General features: G+C 37.2%; 1 protein-coding gene across 1 annotated transcript; it reads right to left on the bottom strand.

Moving 5' to 3' along the window:
• Positions 1-11,651: 11,651 nt before the first annotated feature.
• On the bottom strand, positions 11,652-15,068 carry LOC121889848 (NACHT, LRR and PYD domains-containing protein 1 homolog). Its single transcript, XM_042402065.1, has 7 exons — positions 15,031-15,068; positions 14,879-14,940; positions 14,471-14,685; positions 14,101-14,354; positions 13,822-13,947; positions 12,736-12,853; positions 11,652-12,558 (listed from the first exon to the last, which is right to left on the bottom strand). Exons 1-7 carry the CDS (start codon positions 15,055-15,057, stop codon positions 12,542-12,544), a joined length of 819 nt encoding a protein of 272 aa, XP_042257999.1. The 5' UTR covers positions 15,058-15,068; the 3' UTR covers positions 11,652-12,541.
• Positions 15,069-16,461: the final 1,393 nt, after the last annotated feature.

Genomic DNA, 16,461 nt, shown 5'->3' with positions numbered 1-16,461 from the left:
TTACATCCGAGAGGCATGCACAGTATTCAGTACAATCCAAAGAGCAAATAAACCACTGAAGACCCAACTTGCTACCTTCCTATCCCTGCTGAATGCATATGTACCAGGCTCATATCTCCTGGAGTCTCAGTGCCTGAAATTCCTCAAACATGAAGACTCCATCCATGGTCACCTTTCACTGGAGGACAGAATGGAGCCCTTTAGTGATCTTATCATCACCTTCCAACACGATGTAAGATCTGAAAAAAAAGTGTGCATGGCTCACCCAATGATAGCACAGTGTTGTACTGAATTGATGAGTGAGGCAGGTGTGACCAGAAGTGACACAGCAAGAAACTTCTTGGACTGTCTGTGTAGAGATGAGATTCCTCCATGTTTGCTTGGTTTTGTCAAAGACATGCTGACCAAAAGAGAAATGAAAAAAGAGGAAAGGGTGAAAACTGTAGAAAAGCGTCATTGGGGACCTAAGAGAAGAGAAGAGGACCAAGAGAGATTTTCAAGACTCATTCTACATATTGAGGAGATGGAGGACAAAAAACAGTGTGCATCCATTTTAAAAACAGCATCAAAGAAATTTGCTCAGAATTCTTTCTTTCCTCAAGCACTTGCTCGTTTCTATTACATAGAACTAACAGATTACAACAAGGCTGAGATGTGGGCAAAGGTGGCAAAGGAAAGAGATCCCAAAAAATCATTCCTTGCCGATACACTGGGCCAAGTCCATAAGTACCATCTGAAGAACAAAGAGTTCTCTGCCAAACCGAGAGAAATTTTGCAACTTGCTACAAAAGCCATTGAAGCTTTCAAAGATGAAGAACGACTTGCTAAAGATGAACAAGAGAAATACACCAAAGAGGATGGCAAGACAAAAGTCTTGCATAGTATTAACACCAGAGGGCAGTTTGGTTACCTGCAGGTTTGCCACCTCGTCTATGACCGACTTGTCAGTCAAAATGAAAAGTGGAAAGGAGTTCTCACAAAAAATGTGTCCATGGGCTCTGTCCTGGAATCACTTGAAGACAACAAACTCCTCAGATTTAATGGTCTAATTAACAGCCTCAGAGATGATGTGGAGAACATTTTTGAATTTTTTGACATCTATCTAACTTACTCAGAGGCTGTCATGAAAAAAGAGGAGGCATCATACATTTCTAGAGAGACCTCACAATGCTACAAGAAGTATGTTGGAGACTTGGCACCCAAACACGAGCAGAAATGTGATGAAACCATCCAGAAGCTTAAACAAAAACTGGCTGTCACTTCCGCTGGAGTACTCTCATGTCTTGACAGAAAATGCACAGTATCAGAGGTTGAACAGATTGCTACATGGTGGGAAGAAATATGTCTAAGCAAAGATTCCAGTAGGCATGCTTTAGCCAACTACATCCTTGCTAATATAATGCTGAAAAATATGAATGCAAATCCATCCCATTTTGACTATCAAAATGCATTTAGACAGAAAATGCCACAAGGCTCAAGAGATGCACCTGAGTTTCACATGCTAGCCCTGCTTGTGTGTTGGCCTATAGATGATGAAGACAAATTTGTCTCTGACCTCAATCAATTGATCATGCAAGTTCAGCACTCTTATGAACAAGAATATAAGATGCTGTTTCGATCAAGGTATCTTCGCCCCCTGTTTTTTATTGGAAAAGGTAAAGATCTGAGCAGAATTGTTCACAGAAGGGTCATTGAGAAGTTATGGCACAAGGACGTTCTTCGAGACTCAAACACTAACTGGAGGAATGAGAAAATTTTTAAAGATTCCATGATCCAAGAACGTCTTCTCAAAGTGGAAGGAGTGGTGCGAAACTACAGATTGTATGCAACTTTTGGAGGCACAGAGATTGAAGTGGATGCCAACCTACGAGACAGCCTCTGGAAATCAGGGCAAGTTTCTTTTTACCTTGGCTTTACCATCAGAGGTCCTGTAGCCTTTGGAATCCAGACAAAAACTACCACAGAAGGTAAGAGAGTTAACTATCATCTTATTACCAATAAACAATCATTACATACTTACTAATATAAAGTTTGAAAATTGATTGCCAGATTGTATGAAAATACCTGATTGAACACAAGAACTTAAAGCGTAACTGCACACCCAGGTTGGAACCAAGCTCCACCCACTGCATAATTTTGAAAAATGCTAAGGAAGACAAATGGTGCAACGACTTCTAAACAGGCCAGAAGTCATTTTGCATTTCGTCCTGTAGCTCTTTAACTGTCCGGCTGTGTGTTCCTGCAGTTATCAGCTGGTAAAATGTTTTTTTTAAATGTTAAATCACGGTGTAACCAGAGCTGTTACTGAACCTGTCTGACCACAGCTCTGCTCCACAGCAGGCAGGTTCCGGCGGAGCTGCTCCCGCAGCGGATCTGTCACCTGAACCTGTCCGCTGCAGAACTGCCAGTTATATTTGGCTGTCAGCATATATTTGAAAATGAGTGAGGGGCTGGGGGAGGTGGCCATTAACATTCTACCAGTTATATAAATTTCATGACTTTGCTGTTATCATTCCTCTTGCTCATACTAGCCAATAAGAGATCACCTTCTAATGCATTTCCAGTGTAAGTTATGGAGGCCAAAATCCACAGACCTTGTTCTGAGTAAAATATTCAAATTGTATTCCAAAGTTTATCTGATCTTTTAATGGCCAATATGAACCATAAGAATGATTACACCAAGCAAAAACCATTTCAGTGTACATGTACATGTGAGTCTTATTTTATGATAGACTTGAAAAAATGTGAATGAATCCTTCTATGTTCACCAATGTCTCTTAACAACGGCCTTTAGGAAAGCTGGAGCTAGGAGTTTGTGGTGATGTTAGGGTAAGTCTTTTCTTTGTTTGCTTGCTGGTATTTGTTTGTTTGTTTGTTTTGCAAAAACCACTGATCCAAAAATTACAACTATTTTAATATGTATTGCCCTCTGGAACAGGACTCCAGTGATTGGTCTAAACTCAAACCGGAAGTCAACAGAAGGGATGGGGTTCCAACCTATAGGTAAGAATTACCTAATATGTAAGTAAGTAAAGTAAGTAAATTTTATTTGTGTAGTGCTTTTCATAGACATTGGTCACAAAGTGCTTTACAAGGCACAATACAACATACAAAAAAGCAAGAAATCAGTCACACCACGAGGAATCACACAAATTTTAAAATAAAAGGCTTATATATATATATAAGGCTGTATTGAACACTGGCAATTGTGCTCTTTATACCTATAAAAATGAGTCAGGTTTTTAATGTGAAAGTTTATTCTTGACCTTGGACACCAAAAAACACTGGATGGAGTTTGATAAGTTGTTATGGTGATGGCTTTTTGTCAAAAGAGAGATTTTGTGTCATTTGTTTGTACTTAACTCTTGTATGCCCTTTAATGAGTAACTACACCCAAGATAAACAACTTAAAACAGCAGTACTAGCTGTGCACTCCACAACTTTAACACCCTGTGCAGTACAATACTTCACAAAGCATGATTGCACAAAGCTACACAGTTTGATGTGGTACAAGTGCAACCACCATGAATTCTGATGTTTGATGTGCCACACACTTTCAACCCATAGAGGTCAGTGCAGCAATGCTTTACATGGGCTACTTGTAAAATTTAGTGTTGAGTTGCTCTTCATTTCAGAAAATCAGTCCGATGTAGAACCAAAACCATGTTTTCCCTTTCACTCCTTAGCCTACAGTCTGAAGGAGGTCGCTTTGAATGCAGTGTATCTGCCCTGCACTGGGTTTGTAAGGAGAAGGTCAGCTTCAAATACAAATTTTGCTCTTGGGAGGAACACAGGGAGAGGCCTTCATGCATGGATTACATACCAGCAGGACCCCTCTTGGACATCACAGTCACAGCTGGAAAGTTAGAGGAGGTGCATCTGCCACACTGGATAGGTGAGTGGACATACAGGTATTATGAAAATTGTTTAATTATATGTATGAATAAATAAATTAATGCAATCCCTTTGTCCTAACTAAATACAGTAGGGTTTTTTTTTCTCCCACAGATCACAACTCTACACCTTCAGACATGTTTGCAGTTCTGCATGTAGATGACTGTGGAGATTTTGTGGAAAAAGTGTCTGAAGTGACATCATCCCACGTCAAGTTACTCCAGCCAGTTTTCTCTCCAAGAGGGGTCATGATCCGGATGAAACTGGGCTTACCAGTAAAAGTTTTTTATGACGTCTTAATATACAAGACAAATAAAGAATTCCTCACCCTGCATGTTTACCTGGTCCCACCCGATCGTGATATCCAGCAGGTTTATATTTAATTTTGTCATAGTAATGAATACAAACCATTGCAGAATGTAACAAATATGCACCTGAAAATTATGGAAAATTGGAAAAAAACAATACTAAAACTCTTGTGATTGTACTTCAAATATCAATATTGTCTATTGTGAGTTTATGGCTTCTATTTTTTCATAGAGAGTGGAGAAAAAGGAGACATCTTATGGATCAAAAATAATCCCAAAACCAAGCCCAGACAAGTCTCTTCAAATGATGGATCATTTCTTCCTCACAACGGACACGGGCACTGCTGAAATTGATCCTGATGTATGGTTTTAACAGTTTTAATTATGAGGCACAGTATTCAAATATCAAAGATCAGAACGAGTTATTTAAAATTAAAATGGAAGACAATAATAGGTCTGACCATTAATTTTTTAACTTTGAGACAAACACACATGCATCAATAGTCAAACAAAAGTCCATCAAAATCAAAACACGATACACAACTCTCCTTCAGTAAACCATGCTTTATTCACCAAATGTTTTGAGCTATCTTGCCTTCATCAGGGTGTTTGAGTTTTTTTTTCCCCAGTTTCCCTTTATACAGTCCATCAACTCATCATGTGATTTAACCTCTTAACAGGCCTCCCTATTTTTTACAGCCAAAAAGTCAGAGTATAAGTGATCTTGAACCCTGAATCCTGAAGTTACATATGCTAAGTTGTTGTTTACCAGGTTAAATAAACACCCACATAAATAGTTTTGCAAAAGTTCTAACACTAAGAAACAAAATTTAAAAAAGGATATTAACATGTTATATATAGTAACATATAGTATTTTAGGAACAAAATAAAGTTTAATGGTATTTGAATTTGCATTCAAATAACGTTTGTGATGTAGCTTGTATTTATGGGTAGATGTATGAAAATGATGTCATTCTAACATAATATTTCTTTAACAGAAATTAAAGCTAAGGTATGAGAGGAGAAATTTCTTTGAGGTTTTCATCAGAAATGCAGAAAGTGACTTCAGCCTAAGACTTGAAAGTAAGCAAAAGAGAAACAGTAGTAAGGACACTGTCTGGACCTGTACTATTCGGAAAGGTTGGTGTTTTTTAAATAATTTTGAACTAATAAAAGTATACGAGCTATGTAACATTTTTATTCTGTTTAGCTAAATGTGTACCGTTAAGCAAAGCAGATGCCTTGTGAATGGTGAATATAATGCAAAAAACATATGTCCATTAACTAATCAGCATTGTGGCCTTTATTTCAGGGGACTACCAAACTCAAAACACTGATCATGAACAAGGTAAGAAAAGACATTTAATATGCAAAAACAAAAATTGAGGATTGAGAAGTGATAAGATAAGTAGCTCTAAACACAATTGCTACCCTCTGCTTAAACATTTGTTCAGTTCCTTATTTTAGAATTTTAAACATGACCATTACAGCTTAAAGTATTCACTGTTGTTTTGTTTGCTTTGCTTTTATCTTCCATGAATTCCTCAGACCAGCATTTTGTGGATCGCCATCGGACAGCTCTGATTAAAAGAGTGAATGATACAAAAGCCATCCTGGATGAGCTCATGGATGCAGAGTTGATCTCAAATGAGATGTATGAGGGTCTAAGAAAGAAAAACACATATGAACAGATGAGGGACATTCTTAGGATTGTGAGTTCAGCTGGCAGAACAGCCAAGGACACTCTCTATGGCATCCTGACAGAGATGAAGCATCTGAGGCCTCTTATTTCTGAGCTTGAGGGATCTGAATAAAGGAACAAAACTAAGAAGTGCTATACCTTTGGATGCCAAGAGGACATTTTGTCACTGAGGTGACAAAACCAAAGTGCATGTGAAATTTAGTGCCAACATTGCAGAGGAGATCAGGAAGCCTACTGTATATTCTTCATCCTTCATTTCATTACCACTGACTTCCAGTATGACTCAACTGCAATTGTGCAGGAGATAGTTTGAAATTGAGGAGAAGAAGGACTCAATCAAAGGATTGTGAAGAGACTATTCAGTGTAAACAACATGATGTCTGTTTCCTTCATCTGCTGCTGCAGTAGCATCCAAACTGGCAACAACTGAATATACTGATCAGAAAGGCTGACTCTGCTGGGAACTAAACCTCCCTGGTCATTGGACTTAAAACAATGTGGACACCTGCACGGAACTCATTATTGTACTTATTCTACTGGATTGTTCATTGGACTTTTTTTTGGATATTTTGATTGCTCTCTGGACCTGTTAAGAGTTGGTAGTAGAGAGGCAGATGCTGGACAAAATGTTATCCATCAAAATGTTTTACATCCCATAATATACTGTGCCAGCAAAATACTTTTAGTAATGGACTCATCTCTGCTCTTCAAAAAAGTGCTACATGTCATCTATATCAGACACCTCAGATTAAAAGAAAGCCATAGCCAACCTGAACATGATCTTGAGGAAATAAAACATTTTGTATTATAGCTTTATGAAACCTACGAAAATATGAAACCTCTTAACATTAAAGACTAAGCGACACAGTATGTTCTCAGTGGAAAATAATTGAATTTTAAAAATATTTTTATACATTTTTTTTGTAATACTAGCCTTTTAATGTTAAATTTCTTTCTTCGATGTAAATATTCAGTGTTTTACATAAAGCAAGATGGGTTAAGCAAACCCAGTGAAATTGTGCAGGACACACTTTGGTGCATTTTTAAAGGCACAGACTATGTTGTATAAATGTTGTTTATATTGTATAGGGCAGTTCTAAAGCTTATGTGTCACAGAGTAGATTCATTTCTTCATCTTGCCAGAACCTGAGCAGAGCTCCACCTAGGGTATTGAAGATGTAAGTATGCAATGAAGAACATGTGACTTTTGATGTTTTGTTGTGATGTGCTTGACTAAAGACTTAAGAAAATGATGTCTATAGAATCGTATGATAAGTGAAGAGACAGGTTTTGTATCTTTGCTTTGTTTTATGTGCACAGTAAAAGCAAATGACCAAAAAAACAAAAAACAAAAGAAACCAAGGGTCTCTTCAGCTAAATGTTTAGACCAGAATAATAAAACGCATTGAGTTTTAGTATAAAAGGGGTGAATTATTTTAATGTCATTATTTTTTTTCCGTTACTTCGCCCTTCATATTATCTTGTCTCTATATTGACACGACAAAATGTTGCCTTCATCTTTATTATTTTCAGCATTTGATGAGCCAAAAAAAGGAAAAATGTAAAAATATCTAAAAATTGATAATTAATTTATGACAGTAGATTCTCATGGAGGTCTCTTGTAAATAGTTTTCTTGAAACAGCTCAATAAGTTCAATTTCTGCAAAAATAAATCTACTCCATTTTAATACAAAGCTGTGTTATTCTATTGGTTGTATTTGCATGTTTATACACATTAACAATTTCAGATGATGTAATACATATCTATATATTATACATATATGAAAATATAAAATGCATAGACTTCTATTCTCACAATTATATTTGTCATTTTATGAGAGCCTCCTCTTCCTGGAATAATACAAGGTGCTATTATTTAATAGTAATACATCTGCTTTTATTGGGTATTTAACCTCATTGTGTCACTGACCAGTTGAGACAAATCCACAGCTATCAAGATTCAAAAGTATTAATTATAATTATTTCAGGTAGACAGTCATTTTCAGGGTCCCCAACTCCTGCTGCTTTTCTGATATGAACACGACCTTTCCATAGAGATAAATAAAGACTACTGTGTTTAAAGTGTGATTCAGGACTTACAGCCTTTTTAATCAAAGTATTCCATTAAAGGTATACTATGCAGGATTTGTCGGTTGATGTTTGTAAACACACAGCATTCAAAGTTGGCCCTTCCTCCCCGGCGGTTTTGTGTGGTTTTTAAAGCTCTCATAGTGTCATAGTTGTCATTTGAGATCAACCCCCTGTCCTTGAGCTCGTACAGGATGGCTCCTGTATTGCTCACCCTGTTAATCAGAGCTGTCCGATGGTGATCCATGAAATTCTCACTCTGATGATGAACAACATGTCTTCTCTGAACCAGAGTCAGGAAGTATTGGAGAACCAACAGCACTGCCTGAGGTCCGAGGAGGTTGATGTGTCGGTTTTCCCTTGAAGGCCACACACCACCTGTTGTGCTCCCCAGGCAGGTGCCTCCCCCATCCCGTCAGGGATGCATCTGTGAACACCACTATGTAGGAGGTCACTTGCCCCAGCGGTGTCCCCATCGACAGATGCCTTGGGGACACCGTATAACGCAAGTCCTCCTGCACTTGTGGGGGAACATTTACCATGTGTTGCTTATGCCTCTTGGGATCCAAACGCGGGCTTATGCGCCCCAGTGGAACTTCTTTCGGAAGATGCACTGGTTCAGGATGCGGAGATACAAAATGGGTCTGAAATCTCCCGTCTTCTTGGGAATCAGGAAGTACGCAAAGTAATCAAGACAGACTGACACCAGGGAAGCCTGTCTCCGTGTGGCCCTGCACTCTCAGGAAGGAAATCAGTCCCGCGACTGGTGACTTTGTTTTCAGTGGCTCCTTCCAGGATGCTTCAACACACTGCCAAATGTCCGGGACAGGAGACAAAACAAAGGCTATAAAATAATATATATTTTCAAAGCTGTTAAACTAATGTTTTAACATATTTCAACATATTCTAATACTGTTCAATGCAATGCAAAAACGTTGAACTTGTTCCTGACTCTTCCCTCTGTCCCTTCTTTTCTAATCCAGACATTCTTTTGAGGTGCCAGGCATTCCCTCAGCATCCTCAGCTCCCTCAACATCCTTATCCCCCTCAGCATCCTCAGGATCCTTAACCCACTCAGCCGCCTCAGCATCCTCAGCCCCCCCAGCAACCTCAGCATCTTCAGCTCAGCTCAGTATCCTTATCCCCCTCAAAACTACAAGTTACATTCTAATAACATAAATCAATTGATTTACAGCCAAAAAAGTTATTTCAGATGAAGTATTTTCAAGAACTACAAAGTTGCAGTAATAGTATAATTGTATGTGAAATACAGCCAGCGATGCATGATGTCCAACTTAGTGGACAGAAGATTAATCATCATTTTCTCCCAACATCCAATCAATACTTGGAAATTTTAACAATTGTATCACTCCTTAGTTGTTACTTGATGTTAGAAAATTTTATTCACCGGCAAAGGTCTACTATCATAGAAGGATTAGCAAGATATTCCTGAGCTGCTGAGTGTTTCCGGCTTGCCGGCGGCCATCTTGGTTTTGAGAAATTTGTGTTGCACTTACAAAGGCTGGCCAATGAATCCACTAGAATCCACTGTGTTGGCTGATGTACAGCTATACCATTAAAACCCATGCATATATAAGAAAACGGCTTTTGAATAGCTGTCCACTGACCACTATGCATGAAAGGGTTAATCACACTAATCTATTATTATTATTGTTTTCTTAGTCTTAAGTCAAGTCAAACATTTTCTTAAAAACTGTCTGATAATATATATATAAAACACATTTAAAACAACATAATCTGTTGAGTTATGGCGACAACAGTTGTACTCGACATTTATTGATGGTGTCCATATGTCAGTTTGCATATAAACAAAGTCTTATTTTTCTCTCCCAAATATGTTTTTGTATTTTGTAACCTCTCCACCATATTTGAAATAAAGCAACTGCAGGCAACACAGTATAGGTTAGCAAATATATTTTAATATATAATATTTATATTCATTTTAGCACAATGACAGAATAGCATAATTACAGTTCAGTCTCATTTAAATCGTGACAAAAACCCACACCTTTATATTTGTTTGACTAATACCTCATATCATATTTTGTTGCAGTCATTGCAAAATAAATCCCGGTGCACCACAGTGGGAGGAAAGGCACATTAAAGGGTGTGGAGATGCCAATCCAGCAGGGCACTGCAATCTGGGTGTCAAGAATAAATCTGCTGTTCTCCTCAGAGCAGGTCGAGAGCTCTGTGCATTTATTTTCCATTATATTATGTCACTGTATTTGTTGAAGGCACACACATATAAACCTCTCTGATATCACACAAACCTCTTTTTTTCATGTTTAGTTCTAGCTTTCCAGATTTTTCTTTTAGTATGGCATTAATCCCAGCCATACTGAATGAAGATTAACGAGTGATTCTTTCCAGCATCTGTCATCCACAACAGCTAGCATCATATACTGGCAGCCTTTACTCTACTGTGGTGACTCTCTGTAAAGCCATCTGAAGGCGGCTGGTATCTGTTTCATCTGCAGTCTCTAATTGGAGTGATGATGTGCATTACTGAGGCACAATTACACACGCCAGATACGCCAGTTCAACTTTGTGCCACCATCAGCAGACTATTTTCTTTCAAATGCTTAAATTGTTTTTTTTTTATTCCCTCTTCAACTGGTTATTATATTTTTGCCAAACAGGAACTTTACACATCTGTGTCAGAATTTGTGCGTTATATTGCCTCATAATTCTAGCAACTACCAATAAAGTGCTTTATAGTAAAAAAATAACATCAAAAATCAGCTTACCTCACCCCCCTTACTCTCATCCTCTGTGATCTGTCTTTCATTTCCGTTTCTCCTCCTTTCTATTAACTTCAGTTTCGTTTCAGCCAAAACAATCCCCTCATTGTCCCAAACCTACTTACATCAAATACTGTGGTGTCCTTGAACAGCACTAATCTGTCAGACTCATTTGAAAAAATGTAAAAACAATTGATAGTATCAAGTAAGTATAAAAAGTGGTTATAACAGATATCAGTTTGTATTACACTCCCACATGTGATTTTATACAGTATGTCAAATAGTCAAAAACCGCAACTCAGAGCTGTGGGATCATGTTTCAAGTTGGGGTTGCTGTGGGGATGACGCAATATGTGTGTCAACACCCATATGAAAAAGAACTTTATAAATGGTATATGCTGTAAAATGTACATTGGTTGTGCAGGTTTTCTTATCGCCCTTAAAAAATGAGTCGTATATTTTGATGAACATACAATATTTGTCTATGAAAAGAATAATAATCATGTAAGAAAGAAAATTCTGGAACCTAGGATCCACTTTTAAGCACTTCCTGAAATCAAAATATCATAGTATAAACGTAACCTACAAAAATTACATGAAACTTTTTTATTTATTTAATCCTTGAGACCCACAACAGACCTATTTTTGTCTTTTTCAAAGGGGGACAGGGGATGTTAAGGGGGAGATAGCAGGTCAACTGTATACGCCACATAGAAGAGGTATACATTGTTGTGTCTGGTTATTAGTAATAATTCATGCTCTATATATTTAATCAATTTCACCTGAAATTCTTAATGTGCATGAATGTGCAAATACAACCAATACAATACCACACATTTGTCTTTAAAAGGAGTAGATTTATTTTTGCAGAAATAAAACTTTTACTGGTAACTATTTAAGAAAGTAAGAAAATGTCTCAGTTGTAGATGTTTACAATCATCAATTACTGATCTATTTTGATTTTCTTTTTTTTTGACTCATGAGAAAATGAAAACAGATGAGATACAGACTATACTTATTTTGTTATAGAGATAAAATTAAAAAAGGACAGAGGTAACATGGGGAAAAAAAAATCAATGACACAGGATTAAAGTAATTGACCCATCTTATATTAAAACACTTGTCATGTCATTATTCTGGTCTAACCATTTAGCTGATGACATTTCGTTGGGTTTTTTGGTTGTACTAATCAAACAGAACAAACCTTCAATCTTTTCATTAATAACATTAATATATAGTTATTGTTTTCTTAGTCGTTAGTCAAACACACTGCAGCAAAACCTCAAGTCACGTTTTTCCATACATGTTTTCTTAAAAACTGTGCAATGCAATATGAAACACATTTAAAACAACATAATCTGTGCCTTTAAAAAATGCACCAAAGTGTGTCCTTCACCATTTAATTGGGTTTTCTTGACATGTCTTGCAAAACAATGAATATTTATATTGAAGAAAGGAAAGATAACATTGAAAAGCCCAATATTGCAATTATTTTACAGTAAGAATATATTTTTTCTTTGTTTTCTTTGTTTGTGTGTTGCTTCTTATAGTTTCATGAATCTCAGAAATTCAAATTAAATTTAAAATCATTTAAAAAAAAAAAAGCTAAAATCTGGAACCTAAGATATAAAATAAATCACAGAATAGATTCTTTGCGAAGACTTAAGTCAGAATATACAGATGTTCAGTCATTTTGTGACTCTTCTCTTACAATTTCAGTGTGATGTAATTCTTCAGAATGCTCCTCCTTTTGTTACCTCCTCATGGTGTTTGTCTCCACTGTTTTAGTTTTGGTACTCATCTGGAATAAAATGCAGAATTAGGTGTTAATTTGGTAGTTGGTGCTTCTATATGTTTTGCTTGAAATATAGTCAGAACACAAGACTTCTCCTTCACTAAAAAATAATATTTTCTTTAATACATTTAAGGTTGTATAAATAGTAGTGTTGGAAATCTTTAATATTTAATAACCACTAACCTTTTGAAATTGCACAGGTCCATACAATGTGCTTCTTTTCATCTTGTAGTGTGAGCTTGAAGTCACTGTCTGCATTTTTAATGAACACCTTAAAGAAATTTGGTGTACCGAGTACCACCTGTGGAAAAAATATTATGAGAAAAGCAGAGATATTAGAGAAAAGCCTGTGACATGACTTTTATTAATTAGATATGTTATATATTTGCAAATTTTTCATATTAATGTCCAGGTAGGATGTCAGTAAATACAAGTGTTTTCTTCATTAGAACTGAGAGTAGACAAGCAGACATGCTCCTCACAAAGAATCTTCAACATCAACATATTTTTTCTTCAACAAGACTAACTTTAAGGGAAATGACTAGTGTTGTTATGTTTACAAATGACTAAATTGCAACAGCACATACATTTTGTCATACTGTAATGACAAAATGTTAAAGGGGACATATTATGCAAGGGGTCTACATTTTCAATCTGGGGCTCTACTGGAATATCTTTGCATGATTTACTTTTAAAAAACTATCTAAAACTTTATCTTATACTGATCATTTATGCAGCCCCTCAGTTCAGCCTCTGTGTGAAACAGGCTGTTTTATCTCCTTTCTCTTCAAGGCCCCCCACCCAATGAGCCGACTCTGTTCTGATTGGTTAGCTTCCTGAAGCTGCATCATGGCAGACTTCCAGCCACTCAGGAGGCGACGTTAACAAATCATGAAACAAACTATAGTTGTAGGATTTCACTACTTTTTCTCATTCCTTGTTCGAAATGGAAACTGGCAGCAATTATGTTTGTTAGAGCAACGGAACTGGAAAACAATTTAGTATATAAGTGTAATTTCTGGGAGATCGGGTTGACCCTGGAGGAATCAACCATGATACCAATAATAAACAGAACAGTCTTCTGATCACTGATCTGTTTTAATTTTATTTTCAGTAGCTCTTAGTAGCAATAGAGAGTATAGCAATAAATCACTTTTATATCTTGTAGCTCAAAACAGGTTATGGTGTGATACTGTAGTAGCCCATGGTATATAGTAGCTAGTAAGCTAAGCAGACATGTGTATTAGTGTAAAAAAATTTAAACTGTACAGGAGAAATTTTTGCAGCGTCTGCATCAGTTGTGAGGATGTATGAAGCCAGCATTTTTAGTGACTTCTCTGGGTTTGGCTTTTGAATCATTCTGGATCCACGGGCCCTTTCCATTTGCTCCAATTCCTGTAAAAGAAATATCTCATTCTTAAATGTGCTTCATGGTCACAGTAGACAATGTTTTTGCCTGTGTTTTGATGTATCACAGCTTCAACAACAAATTTAATTTTCCTGATAATTCACACAGTATTTAGTGATTATTGTGACAACTGAACTGACCTGTTGTCGAGCAGGATCATGAGCAATCAGATGAATGTGTAGTGTGAGTTTCTTCTGGTTCGTCTGATAAATCAACACGTTACAGTGGGCTTTCACTGGAGATTCAGCTGTTACCAGGACTCCATTTGTAGAGAAGCTGCTGGGCTGGAGTAATCTGACATGTGAGGATGTGACCTCAGACACTTCTTCTAGAAAGTTTCCAGATTGTCCTTTGTGTAGAACTGCAAACTTGTCTGAAACTTTAGGGAAGCCATCTGAACATGATGCAAGAAGAAAAGACATTTAGCAGGAAAAAAGAGTGTCATAATAATTATACACATGCTGAAGAACCTGAGTCAATTCTGTAGTTGTTATTAACATGTTCACTCACCTACACAGACCCAGTGTGGGAGATGCACTTCATCAAGCTCTCCGTCAGTGACAGTGATATACATCAGGGGACCTCCTGGTTTGCAATGCACCATATTCAGCTTCTGTCTGTGTTCCTCCCAAGATCTAAACTGGTATGTGAAATTGACTTTTTTCTTACAAACCCAGCGCAGCCCAGACACACTGCATTTGAAGTGTCCTGCCTCAGACTGCATCCTAAGGTTATGACAAGGAAAACATGATGTTCTTCTTTGCCATGTAATGCAACGGTATCAAATACAGCATTGATGAAACAATATGCGATGGATCATGTTTTTACTTTTGTGGTTAAAAATGATATCAAGATTCATATCTTTGTATATTATTTTTTCCATGTGCTGTGACATTGTAATGAAGATGTTTTTCTTACCTGTAGGTCGGGAGAGCATTCCCTGTTCTGCGTTCAGGTGTGGCTGCTGTCCAGTTGGAGTCCTAGTTTAGAAGACCATACACTTTTGAGGTTGTTGTTTATGTTGAATCAACCATTTTGGATTTAAAAAACAACACAAAAAATTTTCTTACCATGACACCGCCACAAGAGGCACACATTCTCAGAGGCCCTTATTATGAAACATAGGCAGATACAAACACATAACATTATATTCATCGTAAAATATTCATATAGTCTGGAAGCTTCATGGAAAGAAAATTTACAAGCAAGCAGTTCACTGTCTTTGTTGATACTGTTGGGAAATAGTGAAAGATATAATCAAGAGACTGTTATGCTGACCTGTTGTAATGTCAACAGCTGATGTGAAACAAAACAGTGTGGATGTAAATTGTACATAAAGTAAGCATACAATTCAACAAACAGAGGAAAAAATATTCAATTGGACTACTGAAGTCCACAACTCTTATGTTCTCTTATGTTCTAATGACTTTCCTACCCTGTTTGTTGTTCTCTGTCTGGATGCCAAAGGCTTCCAGACCTCTGATGGTGAATCCAAGGTAAAAGGAAACATCACGTTGAATCCAGAGGCTGTCTCGCATTTTGGCATTCACCATGATCTTCCTGCCCCCTATAGTTGCAAACAACTTGTAGTTTTGGACTACTCCATGAAATTTCAAGAGGTGTTTTTGAACCCTCAGATCTTTAAAAATCTTATCGTTGTATGTCATGTAGTTGATGAAGTCTTCTGTTGCATCCTCATTCTCCAGCAAGAATTGAACATCGTCTGTTGGAGCAATTCTGCTCAGAGCCTCATCTTTATGAAGGTAAAATAAGGGACGAAGGTACCTTGATCGAAAGTACTTTGCATATGCACAGTCATAGGAGCGGTTAATTTTTTGAATGAACAGCATTAGGTCAGAGGAATTGTTGTTGTCCTCCGGCCACTCTTTGAGGAGAGCAACAATGTGAGGTTCAGGTGTGTCTGCATCATTTGGTGACATGTTCTCTTCAACAGTATCTTCAAATGTTTTCATCATATCTAAAATCAGGTCAGGTAGTGGATGCTCAGTATATTTACGGTAGCATGATGACACATCACTCTGAATGTATGATGGATCATCTTTTTGAATGCCAGGCTTTGAGAAAGTAAGATAGGCATTAAAAAAGTTGCATTTTTTCTCGACCTCGTCTTTGAGGCTGCTTATTAGACCATTAAATCTGTAGAGTTTGTTGTCTCTTAATGATCCCAGGACAGAGCCCATGGACACAGTCTTGGTGAGAACTTTTTTCCAGGTTTCGTTCTGAAGTTTGTCGTACACAATGTTGCAAACCTGCAGGTAACCAAACTGCCCTCTGGTGTTGAAAATATGCGGGACTTTGGTATTGCCATCTTCTTTCATGTCTGCACCATGTTCATTTTCAGCAAGTTGTTCTTCATCTTTGAAAGCTTCAATGGCCTTTTTGGCAAGTTGAAGAATTTCTCTCGGTTTAGCAGAGAAGTCTCTGTTCTTCAGATGGTTCTTATAGACTTGGCCCAGTGTATCAGCAACAAATGAATTTTT

This window comes from Thunnus maccoyii, chromosome 22, assembly GCF_910596095.1.
Source record: "Thunnus maccoyii chromosome 22, fThuMac1.1, whole genome shotgun sequence".
Classification (NCBI taxonomy): domain Eukaryota; kingdom Metazoa; phylum Chordata; class Actinopteri; order Scombriformes; family Scombridae; genus Thunnus; species Thunnus maccoyii.
This window is presented reverse-complemented; position numbering and strand designations above follow the sequence as displayed.